The sequence below is a fragment of the Nematostella vectensis genome, chromosome 9 (genome assembly GCF_932526225.1).
Source record: "Nematostella vectensis chromosome 9, jaNemVect1.1, whole genome shotgun sequence".
Lineage (NCBI taxonomy): Eukaryota > Metazoa > Cnidaria > Anthozoa > Actiniaria > Edwardsiidae > Nematostella > Nematostella vectensis.
The window spans coordinates 7,130,778-7,153,649 of NC_064042.1; the positions used below are offsets into that span (position 1 = coordinate 7,130,778).

Genomic DNA, 22,872 nt, shown 5'->3' on the forward strand with positions numbered 1-22,872 from the left:
AAAGCGCTCTATTCTTTCTGTACGTCATAGACATGGTGCCATCGTGCGCGCGCTTGGGGCGTAGCCTACTTCTACTCCTCCCCTTCCCACTGCGGATCGCGTTACCCAAGATGGCGGCCATGGTATGCGAACTTCGGGGTTTTCGTGCCGGAAAAACTATCAAAGCCTACAAGTAGGCTATTGGGGCGAATTAGGTGGAATCCGGTCACATCAACTAGGTGATGTTACAGGGGAAATTTTGCAAGAATTTTCTTCCCGCAAAAAATGTGACACAACTTTCTTAACACATCATTTTGTTCTGCAGCATGTTGCGATTAAAATATGTAACAAAAAGAAGCAAAGCGATAAAAGAACCAAATGAGCACAGCACATACATGTTAAATTACACTAAAAGAAGCACACATACACAAAGAAAAACAAGCAGAGATATCTTTTGAAAACACCTGTCTTTCAAATGGGTCTCCCCCTTCTAGGCAGCAGCTTATCATTATCTCCTGTCGGATTTCAGTGGAAATACAGAGCAAGCGGCCATACTTTTCCCTCGCTCTTTTTCCTCAGAAACCCACAGGAACGCTTGCTAAGAAGGCTAAGTCAGCCACTGTGTTGTTCGTGTAGCTAACAAAAGAAGGTGGGGGAGGTTGTGCTAAGTTGTTCGTTCATATTCGTTTGCAATGTGAATCATCTTGGTCGCGAATTCTTTTTGGTATACCTGTGGAGTTTATATATAGTACCCAGTCTGCAACGGCCATACTAAACATGACGTCAACGTTACAAATGCGCAGGCGCGTAACCCATAAAACAAGAATCAAAGAAAGGAAGCTTGCCGTCATGTTAGATCTTTTTACTATATTTTCCAAAGGAGGCATCGTCCTTTGGTGCTTCCAGGAGAGCTATCAGTCATTTACTCTGCCCGTGAATGAGTTGATCAAAGGAGTTATTCTACAGGTTGGTATTAGCGTACTGCGAAGAACCTTTTCGGGTGTTTTTTCGTTTTGAATGTTATCATCCTCGCTCTACCATCCTAACATTACCGGGAATATCTTCAAATATTATCTTTTTGTCTGCCAGGAAAGAGGAGGAAGCAATGCGTTCACACATGACTCTCTCACTCTCAAATACAAACTCGATAATGAGTTTGAACTGGTCTTCGTGGTAAGTTGCTAACTCAAATCGAGTATAACTTATGCTAGTATTTTTATCATTCATACTTATAAAAGTGGGTGGATTTTCCACCCAAAAAAGTGTAAATGAAAAATTTTGTTTTAATGTGTAATAAAATTTACCCCGGTACTTGTACTAAGTACTGATTGACCAAAAGATGAGTCAGATAAAATGGTCAAAACAAGTCAGTTCTTAAAAATCACCCTTTCCTTTATGTGCACAAAAACGTTTTTAAGAGCACTGCTCTTGTGCTTTGTTGATCCGTGCAGTTCCGCTTAAAGCCACATTGTCACCAGTTCACTTCCGGAGGTCCGACGGGAACCTCAACCGTTAAAAGACAAAAGAATCTATTAGAATCGGAGATATTTAACATGCCATCCGCTCTAAATTATCAATCACATCCTCAAAGAAACTTGCAATATACACACTGCTTTCAATATTTTGAAATATTTTTCACGTTTTCCGTTAAAAATCATCGGAGATTGTGACGTAATCAACCATAAGTAAACTGGTGACAATGCGGCTTCAAACCCCGAATGTGCCTAGATTAGTTCCACTAAGTGTGTCCACAGCAGTGACTATAACAAGAAGCTGTGTACAATTACTCCTGTAGCCTACTACATTATAACAAACATGTGAACCCTAGTATTTATCTCTCTTACAGGTTGCGTTTCAGAAGATATTACAATTATCCTACATTGATAAGCTTCTGAACGACATTCAGCTTGAATTCCGAGACAAATACAAGGATGAGTTGAATCAGGGAATTATACGAAACTTTGAGTTTTCAGATGAATTTAATCGGATTCTCAAGGATGCAGAGAATATAAGTAAAATAGAGGCTAAAATTCCAAAGAAAATGCGCACTTTTGAAGAGTCCAAGAAATCTCAGAAGACAGTTGCATCTATGATAATTGACAAAAATGAAGAGAAGACGGGAAAAGGGAAATCAAAGAAAGAACAGAAAGAAGGTATCTGTGTTACTTTTGTATCTCAAGCTCACAATATTCATCCAAAACTTTCAAATAAACCTTTGCTTCTCCTCTGACACCTTGCAAGATTTGTGAATGAAAAAGACAACCACAACATTTTATCATGCTGACCAGCTGAACAACCTGAATCCACTCGTTCTAAGTATTGATCTAAATGATGACACTTGTAAAAAAACATACAAACAACACACAAACAAGGATGGAAAGTGGGTTCAGCTTGTTCAGCTGCTGTTGTGGTTGATTTTCCTACCCCCAAATTGCACCTCATGTGCCTCCTCTTCCCTTGACAAGTTTCAAATACAGTAGCACATTTCCAAAAGTATCATTGGTTTTATTGCTTTGTTTGAATGTAGAAATGCCAATTTAACTATCTTGAAAAGGCATCATATTCTTACATGCCAACACACTCAGCGGCATAGCCAAGAGTTTTAACAGGAGAGGGCCCAAAAGGCCTTTTCAAGGCATTATCTCCTGTGTTTTAGATAATGTCTTGTACATTTACTGTATTTTTGGATGCTAGAAGGGGGGCATGGGCCCCCTTGGCGACCCCCTTGCCTACGCCCCTGACACTTAAGAAGTGACACTGAACCACCTTTGATTTCTATAGCAGTGTTATCAATTCTAATCAGTTTATTACTTGCTTGCTGTATATAAAGATAATTTATAACAGCAGTGGGATCAAGTTTTTCTTCTTATCTGTACTGTGCACTTCGTACACCGTGTACATTAATTGTATGTTGTCGATTATGCTTTTGCAGTGGCACCAGCCCCTATCACACCATCTCCTGCACCAGTTGTCCAGGAAACTGCTGGGAATGGCGGACTGTCTGCCGAGGAAGTCATTCAAAGGAACAGGGAGAAGTTGATGAGAAAGATGGCAGGCAAACCAGTCAAGGCTGCCGCCACGAGGTGCTGATCTTAAACTCTGGCGCATAAAGCCAGCATAGGTTATGGGTGGGTCTCACATTTTGAGCACAATCCATAGTCTCACCAAAAGTATTGTTATGTTTCTGGCATGTGTTTGTATTCCTTTCCCTTGGTGTGATACTGTCTGACAATCTCATACACATGCATACATACATTGTATGACAGTATTTCTTTGTTAGTACAACTACTTTACAACTTTATTTGTAATAAACTTTTTTAAATAATAGGTGAATGTATTACAGTTGGAGTTTTTTATGTCTATTCTTTGACATTTTCACAGCAAAGGGTCAGCAGCACAGCCCAGAGAGCGTAAAAAGGAGGCCAGGAAATGGGCCATGTCTGGTGACGGCAAGGAGGTGGAGACTCTGGATTTCAGTGGTACCAATGGTAGTGATCACCAAGCCAACGGGAAAGATGATGAAGAGGATCTTATCAAAATGGTATGTCTAGCTTTATTTACCTTGTACAAGCTATTGTGTTGGTTAACACTGTACCTAAAAAAATATCTTCTTTTGTGTGTCACTGGGTGTTGATTATCTTGTACTTTGTGGAATTGAGTTACCTGTGTTATACAGTTGTTGTACCCACTAGTGTTAATGCTATGATGTGGCCGTCTCTTTGTTGCAGAAACCAATGATTGGTTCCATGAAAGGCAATGTTAAGCCCTTGGAGTATGAGAGTGATAGTGAGGTGGAGCTAGCTGATGAGATGACAGAGCCACAACCAGGTCAACCCTCACAAAACACAAACCAGAGGTGAGATCAAATTGCAGATCTCACACAATAAACACACACCAGAGGTGAAGCATATCAAACATCTCACAAAATAAACACAAACCTTCATTGATAAGACAAAATAAACAAAAACTAGAGGTGGCAAGACACATTAATCAAAAACTAGAGGTGTTAAGAAAATAAACAAAAAACAGAGGTGAGAGTATATTACCCATCTCACACAATAAACACAAACCATAGGTGAAAAGAGACAATAAAAAGGCACAAGAAATGAAAAAACAGCACATCAGACATGATAAAACACAAAACAAAAGACATCATTTCACAATGAGGTGTCATGTCTGAGGACGTCACACAATACACACAATGGACACAAGCCAGAGTCTAGAATGAGCTTTTTCTCAGTTCCTCATGCCTGCTTTCAGTCTGTCTTCCATGTGATTCTTTCTTAGGCTCTCAATCATCCACAATTTTTCATCAGAATTGTCCTAGTTTGTGCTGGGCCTTGACTGAGCTGTGGCTTGTGTTTTTATTGCAGCGGGTCTAATGTAGGTGGAAGTGTGTTCTCATTCTTCAAGGGGCTGGCAGGACAAAGCACCCTGGCAAAAGAGCAGATCTCACCTGTCCTGGAAAAGATGAAGGAGCATCTCACATGTGAGTTACTTCCATGTGTTAGGGGGAGGGGAGGGGATAACCCAAGCATCTTACATTACTTATGCTGTTGTTTATTTGAGGGGGGGAAGGGACCAAGCATCTTACACAGATCAAGTGTATATGATATACAATTCATATTTTGTATGATGTAATGTGGTGAGATATTGTTTTCACAAACCAGTTATTGTACACTGTTTTGTACTGGGACCATACAGCACACGGTACTGAATGTGATTAGAAGGCACAAGTTATTATTGGTTTTAGGTCTATTATTTTCTATGAAAATAACCACTTGAATTTGTTGTTGTTTTTTTTAGCTAAGAATGTTGCTGCAGACATCTCAGAGAAGCTGTGTGACTCAGTGGCCACTAAGTTGGAGGGGAAAGTCATCGGGACATTCAGTGGTGGGTGAAGCCTTAAGTCCGGACTACACGTTTCTCAAGGAATGTTCTGTATGTTTTGTCATAGAAAGATGCGAAATGTACTATAGTCTATATTGATTTTGATATAACATATATCGTGTACATAGCTCATTCCATGCTCACAGAATTCCTTTCCGTGAGAATGGTGTGTGCAAAACGTGTGCATGGAACCTAAAAGCCATATGTACGTTTTCCATGGGGGTCACATTTTAATGCTTAACATATTCGTAAGCAATCAGGGGTTTCATTAAGTTTCAGAGTAGGTGGTGGAGATTGATAAGTAGTGGGTGGAAGTTATTTTATTTTTATCAATTCAAATAAAACTTTATTTGACTTTTGAAAAAAGGAGATGGCACTCGGAAAATAGTAGCTGGTCATTCCGCCGGCCCTCTGGCCTAAATGATACCCCTGGCAATGTCAAACATTATAAATAAAATAAGGGGCTCACTGGTTCAGCATGAATAGCAGAGATGTGAGCATAATTAACAGACAAATTCACAAACTTTTCTGTGTATTCCATCAGGCATAGCGTCAACAGTGAAGAGCAGCCTGGAAGAATCCCTGATCCAGATCCTATCACCCAAGAGGCGTGTGGACATTCTACGAGATGCCATGGAGAACAAGCGCAAGGGCAAGCCTTATGTTGTCACATTCTGCGGCGTAAATGGTGTTGGCAAGTCCACCAATCTGGCCAAGGTATTTTACCAGCTGTATTTGTTTATTTATTTATCTATTTATTTACAGGTTACCTCCACGACAATAGTGTGATGAGGGTTTAAGAACGAACACGAGGTCCTGGCTAGGCAAACCCCTACAGCTTTACTGTATATACACTACTGAGAATTGAGATAATTATCCTATAGAAGTGCTTTTTACCAATCTCTCTTTCAAAGCTAGAAAGTTTAAGGTGGGAGATTTTTAATTGAGTCGGACTGTCTGAGTGGTGTGAGTGGCCCTGCTCTCCTTATGTCGGAATAATGTTAGTTTAACACCTCTACTTGTTTTTGCAGGTGTGCTTTTGGCTGCTTGAGAATAATTTCCGTGTCATGATTGCAGCATGTGATACGTTCCGTGCTGGTGCTGTTGAACAGCTGCGTACACATGTCAGGCACTTGAACGCACTCCACCCCCCAGCACACGCTAATGGCCCTCCATCTGTCCTTCTCTATGAAAAGGGCTATGGCAAAGATGCAGCTTCTATCGCAATGGATGCTATTAACTTCGGTAAAGGATTAAACAATGCATGATTATATTATTTAAGTGAATAACTTTGGTTGTCTGTTAGACATTAAAAAGGAGGGCAAACTTTGAGATTGAAGTTTGTTTCCACTTATTTTAGCTCGTGAACAGCGTGTGGATGTTGTATTGGTAGACACAGCAGGTAGAATGCAGGACAATGAGCCACTGATGAGAGCCCTATCAAAGGTATGCTTCACTTGACCCACCAAAGAAACAGGCCATAGAACACACCAAGAAACACAGGCCATAGGACCCAACCATAAAAACACAGGCCATAGGACCCAACCAAAGAAACACATGCCATAGGACACACCCAAGAAACACAGGCCATAGGACCCACCAAAAAACACAGGCCATAGGACCCAACCAAAAAACAGGCCATAGGACCCACCAAAAACACAGGTCATAGGACCAACCAAAAAACACAGGCAATAGGACCCCACCAAAAAACACAGGCAATAGGACCCCACCAAAAAAACACAGGCCATAGGACGCAACCAAAAAAAACACAGGCCATAGGACCCACCAAAAAAACACAAAACACAGGCCATAGGACCCACCAAAAAACACAGGCCATAGGAGATATACAGGGACACATCCAAGGAGAAAGACCATAGGACATGTTCAGTGTGACAAACCCAATTTAGTATGCATTACACATGTCACACATTAATGTTCAAGTGAGATGTTAGAGTGAGATATCTGTACTCTTCTCTGACTACGCCTTGTGTCTTGTGTAGTTGATCAAACCTCAATGTGGTGCATATTACACACTTGTGACACATAAATCTTTCAATGGTTATGTTAGAGTAAGATGCTGTACTCTTCTCTAACTAAGCCTTGTGGTTCTTGTGTGTTATGTAGTTGATCAAACTGAATGACCCCGACCTTGTCCTGTTTGTCGGAGAGGCCTTGGTTGGCAATGAGGCTGTGGATCAGCTTAAAAAGTTCAACCAGGCACTGGCGGACCACTCAAGCCAAGACCGGCCTCGCCTCATAGATGGCATCCTCCTCACCAAGTTTGACACTATTGATGACCAGGTACTGTGAAGCATCAATGAATCCAAAATAACCCAACAAACATTCACTTCCACAAAATAAAAAATAAAAAAACACTACAACTAAACCAACTAAAACTAATAAATTTCCCAATTACTCGAACTGACGGTCATTTCCCTATGATTTGGACCTGAATCTCACGTATTTTTTTAATGATAATTTGACCAATTCCTGGATAAACTTCCTTTTAACGCAAACTTCTAACTGTAATGATTTTTTTCTTCCCTTGTTCATTTGCCCCCTCAGTTAACTTAAACTTTCCTTTTCTTACTCCACAAATTTAGATTTAGGTGTTTTAAAGTTTCTTGTTACTCTTGAGTGCATTCCACCATCCATATATGGAGAAATGGAAACTGCATTTAATATGTGCGTGTTTATCTCAAAGTTCGAGCTAGCTGGGTTCTGCTGTAGTATCTGGTATCCCTGTGGTGTGCTATCGAGGCTCTTTTGTTTCTTTACTAAATAAGCTTTGATCTATTCAGGTGGGCGCGGCTATTTCCATGACGTACACCACTGGCCAGCCTATCGTTTTCGTGGGCACGGGTCAGACCTACAAGGACCTGAAGAGCCTGAATGTGAAGGCTGTGGTGCACGCTCTGCTGAAGGCCTAGGCCGAGCTAACGACACAAGTACAAGAACATAAGAAATCAACTAACCGCATGCTTAGGAATGATAAGGGGGGGGGGGGGGGTGAATAGGTTTGCGGATCGGCAGATTCGGCCCCGAAATGTTCACGGATTACGGATTTTGACGATTATTTCAGCGGATTGGCGGATTTTGGAAATACGGCGGATCACGGATCACGGATCTGTCGACAATTTGGGCGCGGATTTCGGATTTTGACTGCTTTGACGGTCGAATTTCGGATTTTTAATGAATTTCATTCGATGTTATTACTTATCTGTCAAACCATGCGGATCTAAAAATATCTGCGGATCCACGGATTTGCCCCGAAAATGTATCGGATCGGCGGATTTACATACCCTTATTCACCCCCCCCCCCCCCCTCCCCCGATAGGACTACGTAATATAGAATATATTTAAAGCAGGAAATATTTAGTCCAGTCACCCTGGAGGGTCTTGATGATCGTGCATACATAAGAACGTACCCTCGCTCCATGTAGGCACTGTTACTGTTGTTACTGTTACCTGAGCCTTGAGTTAGTGGTCAAACATGCCGATGATGTGTAATCTACCCATTGCCAAATGTCAATGATGAAATGTGGGAATACATTAATAATAATAAATTATACCATGCAATTCCGCGTTTTTATATTTCATATCTTTTTGATGACATATTGTCTTACAGTTATTGCTGTAACATCTAAATTGAAAGATGTTGTGTAAGTCGTAGCGCGAAGAGCTTAGGGGGGTACATGCGGACTGTTGAAGTTTCCTATCTGTCTATCTGGGAGTAGGATGGAGGAAGACAATTTGGTTCTAGTGTAGTGTGAGGCTAAGATATAGCAAGGATGCTATTTCACCAGGAGGTTTGCCCCAATCAATAGGAGGAAGCTGAATACGACGTTCAAAAGCCATTTCTCGCTGTTTTTTGGACAGATCGCTTTAAAAAAAAGCGATTCGGACTGGCTTCAGTTCTCGTACTGCTTGAAATCTGGTTGAAAATCGCGTTGAAGATGAGTTAGTCAGAATTAAATTACCATCCTTGTCTCACTCTGGATAAATGATCATATGTTTTATTATTACTCTCCACCTGTATTCGATAGCAGAATAACAATACCTTTCGGTCTTCGGGCTCTTATTTTACCATTTACGCTCGTGTTTTAAAGTTCTTATTTACCTCTCGTTCATATTACGTAACATATGCTATTTACGAAAAAGTCTTCCTAAACCTTCCCACAAGCAATTTTTGTCTCAACTTGCAGTGGCAACCTAAAGTCGGGTAAACATTCCCATAACCCTTTGCCGTCACACTGTTTCTATTTAACAATTAGACTACGAGTTCGAGTTTTCTATGAGCCAATAAATAGTTGACTATTTGACTCATAGAAAACGAGAACGAGTAGTCTAATTGTTTTAGTATCAATCCACTCACATACTACATTCGAATAACTGACGATTTTAATAATAATTCATGTTGTTTTTGTTATCTATCGCTCAATACTGTCGCTCAAGACTGTACGGGAGCCAATCAAATTGCTGGTTTCGTGATAGTATGTGAGTAGATTTATACTAATATCCTATAGAAAGGACTAGAAATATGGGACTGACTAGTAGAAACGTGAGGGGAAGGGTGGTGGGCAAAAAGCCAAAAAAAACTACGCGCAACAAAAAATATGGAAAAAAATCGTGCAGACCATCCCTACCCCCACAAAGCCTTGTGCAGCAAGAAAAAAATCGTGCTAACCTGAGGTTTCGGGAAAAAAATCCATCTGACAAAAAACGCCTACTCCTCCAATCACTTTTCTACTGGTCCGTACCAAAGTCTATATTTAGCCAAATGTTTGATTGTTGTACCCGCGAGAACAACAGACGATGCGTATAACAAAAGGCCCCGTGGTCAAAACATTGTACACCTACTCGGCTGGATCGGCTAGATGCTTTGCCTGATTGGGCGCTGTGCCTTCGGGCTACTTGGATATGTTATCTCTAGTTTTCTAGAGACCATTTCTCTGCGAAACAAAATCAATATCATTCATCAGTTGATGTTTAAATGACTCCATTCTCAATGCGTGTTCAAATGCGAATTTCGCGCTAATACGCTCAAAGCAGCTAAGCATGTGTTTAATTACTTTTCTTTATCTTAAATTCTTCTATGCTCGTCAAGGATCGGTGACCCTTTTTGTCAGCCAATAAATGGTCAGAAGGAGATATTAAAAATATGCGACCAATATGTAGTTTGCTCTGAAATTTTGAACCGAAAACATGGTGCTTTGTGCTTCGTGTCGTTTCGCGTAGAAACGTGTTGAGTGTTATCTTACTAAAGCACGTAGGACGACAATCAATCTTGACCTGTGTAGCTTGTTAAATGATCTTTCAGTGAAAAAGACACGATGACAGCATCGCCGGAATGGATCAACAAGTCGTCTATTTCAGACTATGGCGCGGTGAAAGAACGTAAGATGAGTACAAGTAGCAATACGAAAGCCCAGCGGAGTCGCTCCGCTACCTACATATCAAGGCATGCGATAAGTCCCGGGAGAAACCAGGGAAAGCAAGGCGGAGTCCATCACACAGGGGCAGCGTTACTTGAATCCTACATGCCCGTGTTTACTAAGGACGATGTACCGATACGAAAATACAAAGATCTACAGTGCAAGTCCAGAAATGAAGAGCGATCAAGACTTGAATGGCACAGTCCGCGTGAGCCTCCCTCACTCACTTCTGGCATTCGAGAGATGATGATAGCCAACAGGGCTGCCTCGTCTGCCTCGTGTAGAGACTCTTTGTCAAGCTGGCGCTGCAGTTCCGTTTCGTCGACGCGGTCTTCCTTGCCTTGGATCGCAGTCGAACACGATCGCGCTCCGCGAAAAAAGAACATCAATGCCTGGCTCGGCAATGCCGACTTTTCGCACTTGTTCAGGACTTGAGAGTTTTAATATCGTCTTGAATTATAATCGCCTTGAAGGACAGACAAGAGGAAATATAAGAGTTACGGGCTCTTGGTAAATCATTTATTCAGACACACTTCGAGAAAGGAACAATTGTGTCTTACAGCAGTCTAACTGTAATGGTGGACGGATTTTAGGGCGTTACAAGTCACGCAAAAATCGGGTACCGCCATTTGTGATGAGAAACACGGGTACACACATTTGAGAATTTGATAGAAGCTACACTGCTACCTATTTCTCTAGCAGTAAAATTAAACTTTTTTTATGATTAAAATATAAGCAAAACAAGTGAGTTTTATAGAAAATAGCCTTTTAGTTGAACTCCGTTAATGGATACCGTTGGGTCGGTACCCACAAAATTGTCCTCATTTAAGAGGTTTCCTCATTAACGGGATCGCATTTGCATCCTTTTTGAACATCTTTCATCGGAACTGAAAACTATGTGTCCTAATTAAGTGGGTATCCTAAGAGTGGTTTTCTAATGTAACTGAATTATGAAAATGTAAATAAAATAAGATGATCCCGTCAAGCACAGGATGAGCGATTCGATATCCTGATGACCTAGCTGATACCCTTCAGTCGCTATTTTATTAACGCTCTAGCATATTCATGCCGACTTGCGTTGCTATGTAGAGACCCGTAACGGGTGGCCCTGATCGGTAACGGATGAATCTGTGAATATCATAAAGTCAGGATAATGAAGAGATAACTATGTGCGATGAGTATTGTTCTTTACAAAAAAATATTGGAATGGCCCTAGCATTTGTGGGTACTCCAGGGACGAGGGACATTATCCCGAGGGGGCTGGGACTCCACTGGACTAAGGTATAAAGCATGGACCCCTTCCCTAAGAGGCCTCTTTTCTCTGTATTTGCTGGGCTGGCGTTCGCGAGGGAAAAAAACGCCAGCCCAGCGAGATACAGAGAAAAGAGGCCTCTCCTCTGCTAGCAGGAAAAAGAACACCTGGATCAGCCACTGATTTAATGTTACAGAAAATATAGGATATACGAGGGCAAAGAAAGCAAGATTACCTTGATTACCAGGGATACCAACCATCTATTTTCAATGTTTTTATTATGAATATAGTACATCCGAACCTCTATAAAGCGGTCACCCTCTATCAACGGTTACTTACTAGGGTCCAAAATGTTCTTTCCATATTTGCTGTAATGTGACCCCTATTTAGCGGTTACCTCTATTAAAGCCACATTGTCACCAGTTTACTTCCGGAGGTCCGACGGAAACCTCAACCGTTAAAAGACAAAAGAATCTATTAGAATCCGAGATATTTAACAGGCCATCCGCTCTAAATTATCAATCACATCCATGAAGAAACTTCCAATAGACACACTGCTTTCAATATTTTGAAATATTTTTCGCGTTTTCCATTAAAAATCATCGGAGATTGTTACGTAATCCACTGGAAGAAAACTGGTGACAATGCGGCTTTAAGCGGGCGTGGTCACCATATTGGCGGTTCCGTTTGTCAACTTTGACTGTATTTGACCTCTATTAATATTCAGTCTATGCGGTCACTCGGCCGAAGCTCACCCAGTTTGTAATTCCCTTTTTCGTTTTCTCTAATAAGTGTAATCTTTTATATTTTATAGCTCGTTCATTTTTAACGCAGTGCCATCGTATCATCTTTATAGACTATTTGAGAAGCAATTGGCAATAATACTGAAAAATATACATTTACTGGTATGATGTGAATGTTTGTTTTGTACTTGTTATTTCTTCATATGGGTTTTCGGCTGAGCTTTTGGCAAGACGACACAAGCGCTATTCCAAGGCAACGCTGATTTTCAAAGGAGAAAACCAGATCTGTAGTTCCTGGAAATAAAAATTGTGGCAGCAACATTGCTTTTGGAACATAAGCAAGATCTTCTTTCCCAACTTGTCCGAAAAATCCGGCTTTTTGCCTATTTGTAGTTTGACGGGATCATTAACGCTGTCCAGTAGCATCACGTGATTATCACGTGATTGTCGCATGGTCACGTGATCACATGGTTGCATGGTGGTTATCTCGTGGTATCATTGTTTGCGGATGATTCCGTATGGAGTTTCGATCTCTTGTTTTTCTGGTAGTCGATCCATCCCTCGGGTGCCGTCAGTCGGGTTATCGTACATGTTCAAAGATCTTGGTGCGGGAGTCCTGTTTTTTCCACAAAATATCAGATAGAAAGTAAGCAACATTCATGAATCAAGAGAGGGACCGGTCGGCCTTAGGGGGGGGCATGGTTCAAGAGAGGGCTCGGTCTGCCTTATGGAGGGTTCATGGGTCAAGAGAGGACTCGGTCTGCCTCAGGGGGGGGGGGGGGGCATGGATCAAGAGAGGGCTGGTTCTGCCTTAGGGGGGGGTCATAGATGAAGTCCAGAGGGCAAAGTCTGCCCTAGAGGGGTCATTGACAAATTTAGGGCTCGATCAGCCTCAGGGGAGAGGGGTCATTGACGAATTTAGGGCTCGATCAGCCTCAGGGGAGAGGGGTCATTGACAAATTTAGGGCTCGATCAGCCTTAGGGGAGAGGGGTCATTGACGAATTTAGGGCTCGATCAGCCTCAGGGGAGAGGGGTCATTGACGAATAGTTGGCATGACCTGCCTTAGAAAGGCTTGTCTCAGAGGAAAAGCAAAAACGAATAGAGAAGCTTGGTAACGTCTAAGAGGAAGGTTAAGAAAGGAATGGAAAGCTTGGTTCAGGTATCAGGGGAAAGAGGTAAGAGGGCCTTGGTGTCTCTTTGATGGAAAAGGGATTCATGGTAAAAGATTTATTCAAACTTACATTTCTATTCCAAATGAGGCTGGAAAAATAAGAGAAAAATCAATAAGTGTTTTCAGGAAATGCATGAAATCCTAGCTAATCGAGTGAGATAAGAGATAAAGCGATGAGAATATCAAAGAAGGATAAGGCTGAATTTGTACCTTCTCTCGTTTTTTTCTTGTGCGCCACGATTACAATCACTATGATTAGGATGAGTACCAGTCCCCCTCCGACAGCGATCCCAACAATAGACTCCGTGGTCAGCAAACCGCTGCTCTCTGATGCTGCGGGCTCGCTAGGGTTTTCTGTGATATAATATATAGACAGGATTTTAAAATCACGGAAAAGATAGTACAGGCGGGCACATGCCGTCACAGGCCCTTTCAGCTCTCGCATGAAGCTTCCGCCATATTGGAAAGTGCGAGTCTGCGCGCAGAGCATCATGGAGCTGACAGCAAGGGAGTATCCTGGGAACGAGGCTAGATTTGCTGGAGGAAGGACGAGGTGCGTTGTCATAGATGGAAAATGCATAAGAAAATATCCACTTTACCCACTTACTGCCACTTTTTGTCTTATAAGTTGTAGATAAAAAAACAGAAATATTACAAGTTGGTACCTTCTAACATCTTGGTTCTCGCCACAGTCTCGGCCTCTGATCCCAATCCCGCGCGGTTTCTCGCGTAGACCCTTACCCAGAATTCCTTGCCGCTATCTAGTCCTTCCACAATACAGGACCTTGCCTCTGTTTTATTGATGACATCACTGCACAACAGCCAATCGCCGGTCCCGTCTTTTCGTTTGACCATCACGTGATAGCCGAGTATCTCTGCTCCACCGTCCGTGTCTGGTGGCTGCCATCGGATGGTTACCCTGTGGTGGAATGACGTCACTTCCAGCTCTTTTGGCGCTCCAGGGGGGTCTAAATCAGAACAAGCAAATTGTCAACTTTGGTCGATATTTAAAAACATTGAACAAAGAACTTTTAAAATGTGGCTTTGTCAGTATCGCCATTTTGTCACCTAATCCTAGCTCACCTATAGAGCAAGTGGAAGAAACCAATTTGCCTCTACAATCGCTTTGGCGTTTTAAGCGATCGGAATTGGTATACTAAAGTAGACGCTATGTCTTTTTTTGGAATGTTATATGCAAGGTAGGCTAAACAAAATAAAGGAGAGGCTGACTGAATCCCTTTAAAATCGATAGAGGTCCCATAAACGGGGACTGTAGTGTACTGTGGATTACAAAGACGTACCGACTCTTGTCAGGGTAAGGGTGTGGCTGTTCCATCCCATGATATTCCTTGCCATGCAGATGTAGTCCCCAAAGTCCCTAGACTGCTTAGGTATAACTTCCAGCACACTGCGCATGCGCACAGGCGAGAAGATGATACTAAACTGCGACCGCTTGCGTGACCAGGTTACGCTTGGCAATGGACCGCCCTCCACGTCACATGTTAAGTTTATGGCTTTCCCCAGGGACGTCTCAAAGTGCTTTTTTTTCTGCCTCTCTATCTCAGGAGCAACTAGAAAAAAGTGCTTTTTTTACTTACCCTTTGCGTTGACACACAAAAGTCGGGCCAGAAACCAAATTATTCATTAAATCTGAGGTTGTTATCCCATACTGGAAGATCAAATAATGGTGATTTAAGTGAACTACCAAAAAAAAGTTTAAACCTCTGGTAGGATACACAAGAATAAGCCGCTCTTACCAATGTTGTACAACAAGTATGAGCTAAAATTTGGTCAACTTACGCGTGTAATCAGTCGGTCACGTCGGTCACGTCGGTCACGTGATATCCCGGACCCGATTTGTGTGCACTAATCAAATAAGCATACAAACATTCACGTTCACGAAACTGGTTGTATTGAAAAGCTATTTTCCCTTGTTTACCAGAAATTTCTGCCTTTTCGCCTTGTGGCGTGCTTGTGTGTTTTACATGCGTTACCATGGTTACTTTACTATTTGCTCACGTGACTATGACTTGTGTGTGAATGACACTACTTACAGTTGACGGAGAGCACTGCACTGGCTTTCGCGGGTTTCCGAATACCATTATCAGCCTTACACTCGTAACTGCCCGCCTCCCGCCTGGTCACATTATAGAGGGTTATCATGCTCCCATTATGCTCTAGGGGCGCCCCTTCGTGTGACCACGTGATATTGGGAGCTGGGTCACCACTGGCGTGACATTTTAGAGTCACGCTGTCTGTGCGGTTTATGGTGACTGAGACGTCGGGTGATATGGCAGTGATTCGAGGACGTTCTGAAAATAATTTCTCGTTAGCGAGGTGCTACCCTGTCATGCTATATTACTAGGTAGAGAATTTGTAAGAGAAAGTAAAGAATGTGACGGTGGGAGAATGTGTAACAGTGAAAAATTGTGATAGTGTGTGTGAAAGTGACAGCAAGTGAATGTGTGACATCGAGAGAATATGTGACAGTGAGGGAATGTTTTACAGTGTGTGACAGTGGCAGTAAGTGAATGTGTGACATCGAGAGAATATGTGACAGTGAGGGAATGTTTTACAGTGTGTGACAGTGGCAGTAAGTGAATGTGTGACATCGAGAGAATATGTGACAGTGAGGGAATGTTTTACAGTGTGTGACAGTGGCAGTAAGTGAATGCGTGACAGCGAGAGAAAATGTGACAGTAAGAGAATGTGTGACAGTGAGGGAATGTTTTACAGTGTGTTACAGTGACAGTAAGTGAATGTGTGACAGTGAGAGAAAATGTGACAGTAAGAGAATGTGTAATAGTGAAAGAATATGGTACAGTAAAAGAATGTGTGACAGTGTGTGTGACAGTAACTGTAAGTGAATGTGTGACAGTAAGAGATTGTGTGACAGTGACAGAGGGTGAATGTGTAACAGTGAAGAATGTGTGACAGTAAGTGAATGTGTGACAGTGAGGGAGGGTTTGACAGTGAGATAAGGTTTGACATTGTGTGTGAAGTAACAGTATATGAATGAGTGACAGTGAGAGAATGTGTGACAGTGTAATTGACCGTACAGAACATGAATGTGTGATCTAGTGTGAGAATTGAGAATATGTGACAGTGTGAGTGGCAGTGAAAGTTAGTGGATGTGTGATCTATGTGAGCATGATGTGTGACAGTGATGGGAGAATGTGTGACAGTAGGAGTGATAGTGAATGTGTGGTAGTGTGAGAATGTGAGAGAATAAGAGTAACAGTGAAAAGATCTGTGCAGAGAATGTGCTAACAGTGATATTAAGGGAATTTCACGGTAATTAGGTGTGACAAATTTTCTTATATTCTTTCTTTAAAGCTAGAAGAAAAACATACGTAAGAGTATCACATACACTCACAGAAAACTCGTACATAAATATTAACACACTCACCATAAACTCGTACATAAAGTTGCGCAGCTTTCCCCCAACCCATGATATTGTACGCCGCACACTCGTGACTTCCTTGATCTGCCTTGGTCACTCTATGGATTACTCGCGTAGCGTTACTAGACTCCGTGACAGTGGTGCCGTTAACCTTGAATTTGTATCGGGATGGCTGTGGAACTGCATCCGCGAGGCACTTGAGCACTAGCGTCTCGTTAATGACGGCAATGTCGTGGATTGATAACCGTGAATCATCGGGTTTGTCTGCAGACGGACATCGCAATTATGCATTTGCATAGTGATGAGGAGAAATGATAAAGGATATATGATAATGATGCTGCTGTGTGGTGTTATTGACAAATTCGTAGTTGTTTGTTTTGGTGTCGTTATTGTGTTGAAAATAATATATCTGTGTTTGTAACATAAACTGTATGCCCATGGTCGTCTTTGTGTGCTGTTTGTGTGTTTTCGCTTTTGTTCGTGTGTTGCTGTTGTTACTATGTTTGTAATTTACACTGTATATCCACGATCGTCCTTGTGTGTTGTTTGTGTGTTTTGCTTGTGTTGTTGTTATTTACTTTGTTTGTAACTTACACTGTATATCGACGGTCGTGTTGACATGCGTCTGTCCAAGATAGTTTGTAGCGGAGCACGTGTAAGTTCCTGCGTCCGATCTGTTGTTCTTTCCCACTTGAAAAACCGACCCACCGATATTTCTAAGAAGAACTTTGCCCTGATTGATTGTTTTTACCCACGTGATGTTTGGCCGCGGGTTGCCTGTGGCGTTGCAGTAAAGCAGTATTATATCTGTTTCGTTGATGGTTTGGTGCGGTGTGATCCATTCGATAGATGGCGGATCTATAGAGCAAATTTAAACTGATAACACATGCCTTTAGCGATTAGCAAATGTGTGGTTTGCCTGTGGATGATGCATGCGATAGACTGGGTTGAGTAAGCTGCAACAAGATCCAAGCCTCATTGAGACGAATGACGAAAAAACAACAAATAACACTAATACAAATATCCTCTTTATAAATAAAAAGAGGTTAAGACGTCTGTACATACAATGTACATTGATCGTCACCAGTCTCCACGCGAACCCGACCACATTCTGCGCCTCACACGTGTAGTCACCAGACCCCTCGCGCTGTATTCCTTTCTTTATTAGGAGTGACGTCCTGCTTACGATGCTTCCGTTACTTCCGGTCCACGTGATAGAAGGCTCAGGGAAGCCGCTGGCCGTGCATGATATAATAAGAGTGGAGTTTTCTATGACGTCAACACGCGCCGGTACCGTCATATTCAATGGAGGATCTACGAAAAAAAAGCCGCCGTGTTTTGTTATGCTTAACAGTGTTGTTCCTTGCCGTGGTTATTGCATCGTGTCGTGTTCTGCCGTGTTGTCGCAAAACGTGCCGTGTAATTGACCGCGTTGAAACGCTCTGTGTTGAGTCACCTTGTCGTTTGAGTTCCGACGTTTGGTCTCGTACTGTGACGTGTCATTTGCTGGCGTTTTATATCATGTCGTGTCGTTTGAATCGTATCGTATTATACGTTTCGCGTCATGTCTTAAACGAACTGTGTCGTGTCTTATTCCCTTTTTTACCCTAACAAAGTGTCTCATACTTACACCGTACAAGCACTACCATAGTGCGTGTGGTGTTGCCATGACCATTCTTCGCTACGCATGCGTACTCGCCGCCATCATCAAGTGTGACGTCATTCTTCGTGTACTGCGCTTCCCCAAGAGACGAATTTAACACGTTGAGCCCACGATAAATGAGGACAGTGGCAATTGGGTTAGCCATGGCGTAACAATTCAGGCGTAACGCACCCGTTACATTAACTGTCACGCTTTGCCTCGAAGGTGGGTGGATGATTTCAGGTGGATCTATAAAAAACAAAAAACACACATTATCTTCTTTTTTAAAAAAGAGCAAAATCTCAGACTTGCAAAAGATGTATGACTGCGTAGTCCCCCTCTCCCCTAAGCAAATCTTGGCTACTGCTTTTATGCCGTGTTTGATAATACCGTTTCGACACTCACATAAGATGTTAACAGTAGCATTTGCTTTGTAGCTCCCCAAGAGATTGACAGCCAGGCATGTGTAGGTACCGCTGACAACTCTGTCCGTTTTGTTCAATGTAAGAAAATTTCCTTTGCCGATTGTCCTGTATGCTGAGTTTTGCCATAGGATTTCTGGCTCAGGATACCCTGTGGCATTGCAGTACAGAGAGAGCCTGGTACCCTCTAATATGCTATGGTTGCGTGGTGAAGTGACGATAGATGGCTTGTCTGAAAAGGAAAGAAAAGCTCGTTATGACTAGCGCAGGGTGGGGCGTTGGGGGAATTGGGGAGCTGGGGCGGAGGATAGGCTAGCGCCCAAATGAGCCGCAAACTACCCCACCCGTTACAAGGTTTTTACACTTATTAAACATCCTTTTTTAAATGTTATCTTAAAAGAATTGGACTCTTTAATCTTCAATTGTTTGTTCACAGCGTTTTTTGGGGATCAAGAAAAAAAGTCTATTAACTGAGAATTGGGAATTCATAGAGTGTTAACTTGTGTGTAACAGCAAAAATAGAATAATCGAATCTCTCCATCCCACCTCCTCTCATGTTGGCACATGCAACAAATAGTGTTAAACATGTGTTAAACTGTAATGCTATAAAACAGTTACTCAATACTCACATTGCACAGTGAGAAAGAAACTCGCAGACACAGGCTTCCCAAAAGAATTATTTGCTGTGCATGTGTACTCCCCTCCATCGTGCCTGTCAATCAAAGTCTTATTAAGCCACTGCGTCATAGACACGTGACCTTTGGGAGCATGTGACCACGTGATCAGGGGCTTAGGGCGACCGCTGGCCGTGCACTGTAAGCTGATGACGTCAGACACGTTGGCGGTCGTGTTGGACGGCGATGACGTCATAACTGGGGGATCTGTGCAAAAGATGGAGTTAGCGCAAGACGTTGTTTACAACCCGTGCGTCCCCCTTCGTGTTATCCCTTTTACAGAAAACAAATATCTTTTGCTGATAACCAGTATTATATCCCGCAAGAACAAGTCATTTCTTAAGGATATAATTGAACTCGCGAAATTGAAAGCTGAGCAGGTTTTACGGTCTAGAGTAGTGAGTCACTGATTGAAATTTTAAATTCATTCATATCAGCAATCCTTAGCTCTGGTAATATGGCATCAGTAGATCCATCTAGAAACGCTTTCTATCCAAATACACAAATAAAATTAATCATCTCCAACTACCATCGAAGGCATCAACCGAGCTCACACATGAGCAGGGTGGGGTCCCCCCCCCCCCTTCTTGACACGAGCCTGCTAAGTTCTTATTTCGCTCCCCCTCCTCCCTTTTGAAATGAGCTACACAGATTACAGGTGATCCTGTACGATTAAATATGAAAGCTCGCTTGCCTTTCGATTGTGTTTGCCTACAAAAATGGGCTAAGAATATTGACCACTTCCTCGGGGTAACATAATCTATTGACAAGCCGTTACTTCTTTACTCGACTCTGTCGAGTGTTTTGTCTTTGAGGAGACGCTAAGGTTTAGAATATCAGTCAGACGACGAGCATCTTCAGGGTTTTTCGAGGTTAGAATGGTCGGAAGCCAATCCCATTCCTCTATCCCGTCAACTCAACAAAATGTCGCGTCGTGGTCGTAAGATCATCCCTATTTACGAACTATACGCCTAACTTCCGGGTCCTACACATTATCTTTTATCGCCTCAGGTTAATAAAACTTTTTCGTTCACCAAAAAAGTAGGAATCGATGTACACTTGACTATAAAATGCATTTATAACATTTAGAGCATTTGTTGACGGAAACCATGCTTCACTTCCGGGTACCGTATTACACGGCGTATATAATCTTTTACAATAAAGTTCACAAAAGATGACCGGTTACATTGATCTTTTTCCGTCTTTAGATGTTTATAACTCACTCACCGACAACTTGAAACTCAGCACACGAGGTCTGTAAAAAACCCTGACTTTCTTTTAAATATTCCACTTCACAGCAGTATTGGTCCGCTTCGTCATTCACGGTCACATTGTACAGCGAGAATGTCAAATTCTTTCTGCCTTTCAGGGATACACGCTCGGTATATGGTGCAAATTTTATTATTTCACCACCAGAGTTTAACTTTATCAACTTTTTACTCGAACGTAGAATAGTTATCGACGAAATGCTTTCCGAGGAGGACAAATTGAAGTTCCACGCGAGTGTAGAGTTCTCCCCCAAGTAGCCATACGTCGGGCTCGCAGGCTCCTTTACCCACGAAAACGTCTCTGTGTAGATATCAAAGGGTTACAATTAAATATACATTATATCAAATAATATCAAATAAAACTTTACGAGCACCAAACAACGTTTATAGATTTTGTTTTTTTGTATCTTTCATCTTGTTAGAGAAAATTTAGACTAACCTGTTGGACTTGCTTGAAGAAGGAGAAACAGCACTGCAAGTTCCCCTAGTACTAAAATTGGATTTCTTCCCGTTTGAGATAATATTAAACTCATCTTCGGAGCACAATCACAGAGAGATTCAGTTCGGGCGCGTTTTACAACCTGTCAAACTTCAAAGGTCATACTACCAGAATGAAGAAAAAGCGTTGTGTGTATTCTCGAGTTTTTCGAAATCACCTCACTTGGCAGTAGTTTTGACCTGCGTAAAAATGAGGCGTTTTATTTTCTTTTGATCCAGTTTAAGCAGTCGAAATCCGAGATGTTGACACAGCCAGAGGTTTCACCAAAACATCAAGAAAAATCTTGACAGGGTTTGATATTCATGGCTAGACAAAGACAATAAGCACAAGTCTCCCCGAAAGTGTGTTGTCGTTTTTGTAGGTTTAGAGTAATGCCAAGAAAAACTAACGGCTTATAATGGCTTAACATTTCCTGAAATAAGCGCGTTATAATGCTATTAAGGTGTATACCCTTCGGAAGGAAAAGGAAAAGCCGTACAGTCGTATCGGTTTACGTCTCTGTGAGACGCTGTGGGGGCCGTTTAAAAAGAAACAGTCAACTCGGGTCAGCTCGTTAAAAAAGATTACCCTTCTTCTATTACAGAAAGTTGTCGTTTTAAGCTGGAGATATTCCTTTGTGGGAAAAAAACAAATGTTGAAGAAAATAAGAAATCATTCCAATGTGCAGAACGTATTGTTTCAAAGTATACCAATCGGCATCCATTTTTAGATGCCAAGTCATCGGATGGAATCCCGATAAGTCATGGGTTAAACCTTATTAGAAATAGCGACGGTTATCCTATGGCCATAGCGTTTTTATCCCTTATAAAGCCTCTAGCTACGTTTGTAATGTTCAAGCTGTCGTCGTTATGGGGCAGCTGAGCTCATCATATCACACAAATGATGACGCGACTGTCGCTAGCCCGCCCTCGCATGTTACGCACAAGGACAATGGGTCGTTTTCAGGATGATGTAATTTGAGGGCAAAAGCGAGGGTTTGACAGGAGTTTGTTCACAGCTTCCTGGCAAACATTGACCACAACAGCATTTTAAGTCCTTTAGCTTCAGGCTTTATTGTGAAACGAACAAAAAGTTTCTAAATTTGCGAGACGCCTCTAAAAAACAAACATTTGCCTAAGCCTCATTTTCGCGCTCAATTGACATCACCCGGAAACCCATCGCGTGGCGAATTAGTGATTAGTATGACCCCCCTTCAAGGGGTATTTGACTAACAATTTGTTTCATGGAGAAAAGGATGGACAAGGAAGTAGGAGACCTTAAATAGGAACCTTGATGTCATGCGGATTTTGGGGGAGCAGGCACCACGGACGCGGATAAGTTAACGACACACACTGAGATCGTTTGATTTTCTCAGTTTTAAGGGATAACAAAAATAAACTGTACCATGTTGAAATGTACGGGATTTATAAGGTTCAAGGTCTTAGGGTCAGGGACTAGAATTTTACGTATGATCGTCCTATTCCTTGGAGCATAAAATTTGCTCCAAGTACTA

General features: G+C 42.1%; 2 protein-coding genes across 2 annotated transcripts; one reads left to right on the plus strand and one right to left on the minus strand.

Annotated features, from left to right (window-relative positions):
- Positions 1-766: 766 nt before the first annotated feature.
- On the plus strand, positions 767-8,448 carry LOC5518191 (signal recognition particle receptor subunit alpha homolog). Its single transcript, XM_032362659.2, has 13 exons — positions 767-945; positions 1,069-1,152; positions 1,826-2,132; positions 2,912-3,062; positions 3,361-3,520; positions 3,708-3,835; positions 4,353-4,468; positions 4,786-4,872; positions 5,414-5,586; positions 5,901-6,114; positions 6,230-6,315; positions 6,994-7,170; positions 7,671-8,448. The coding sequence occupies exons 1-13, from the start codon at positions 775-777 to the stop codon at positions 7,797-7,799; spliced, it is 1,983 nt and encodes a 660-aa protein (XP_032218550.1). The 5' UTR covers positions 767-774; the 3' UTR covers positions 7,800-8,448.
- A 3,896-nt stretch (positions 8,449-12,344) lies between these two features.
- LOC116601858 (hemicentin-1) lies at positions 12,345-22,172 on the minus strand. Its single transcript, XM_032362661.2, has 14 exons — positions 21,321-22,172; positions 20,841-21,182; positions 19,569-19,820; positions 18,923-19,171; positions 18,506-18,766; positions 17,941-18,189; positions 17,470-17,733; positions 16,882-17,139; positions 15,527-15,784; positions 14,774-15,043; positions 14,138-14,440; positions 13,683-13,826; positions 13,543-13,561; positions 12,345-12,915 (listed from the first exon to the last, which is right to left on the minus strand). The coding sequence occupies exons 1-14, from the start codon at positions 21,412-21,414 to the stop codon at positions 12,795-12,797; spliced, it is 3,084 nt and encodes a 1,027-aa protein (XP_032218552.2). The 5' UTR covers positions 21,415-22,172; the 3' UTR covers positions 12,345-12,794.
- Positions 22,173-22,872: the final 700 nt, after the last annotated feature.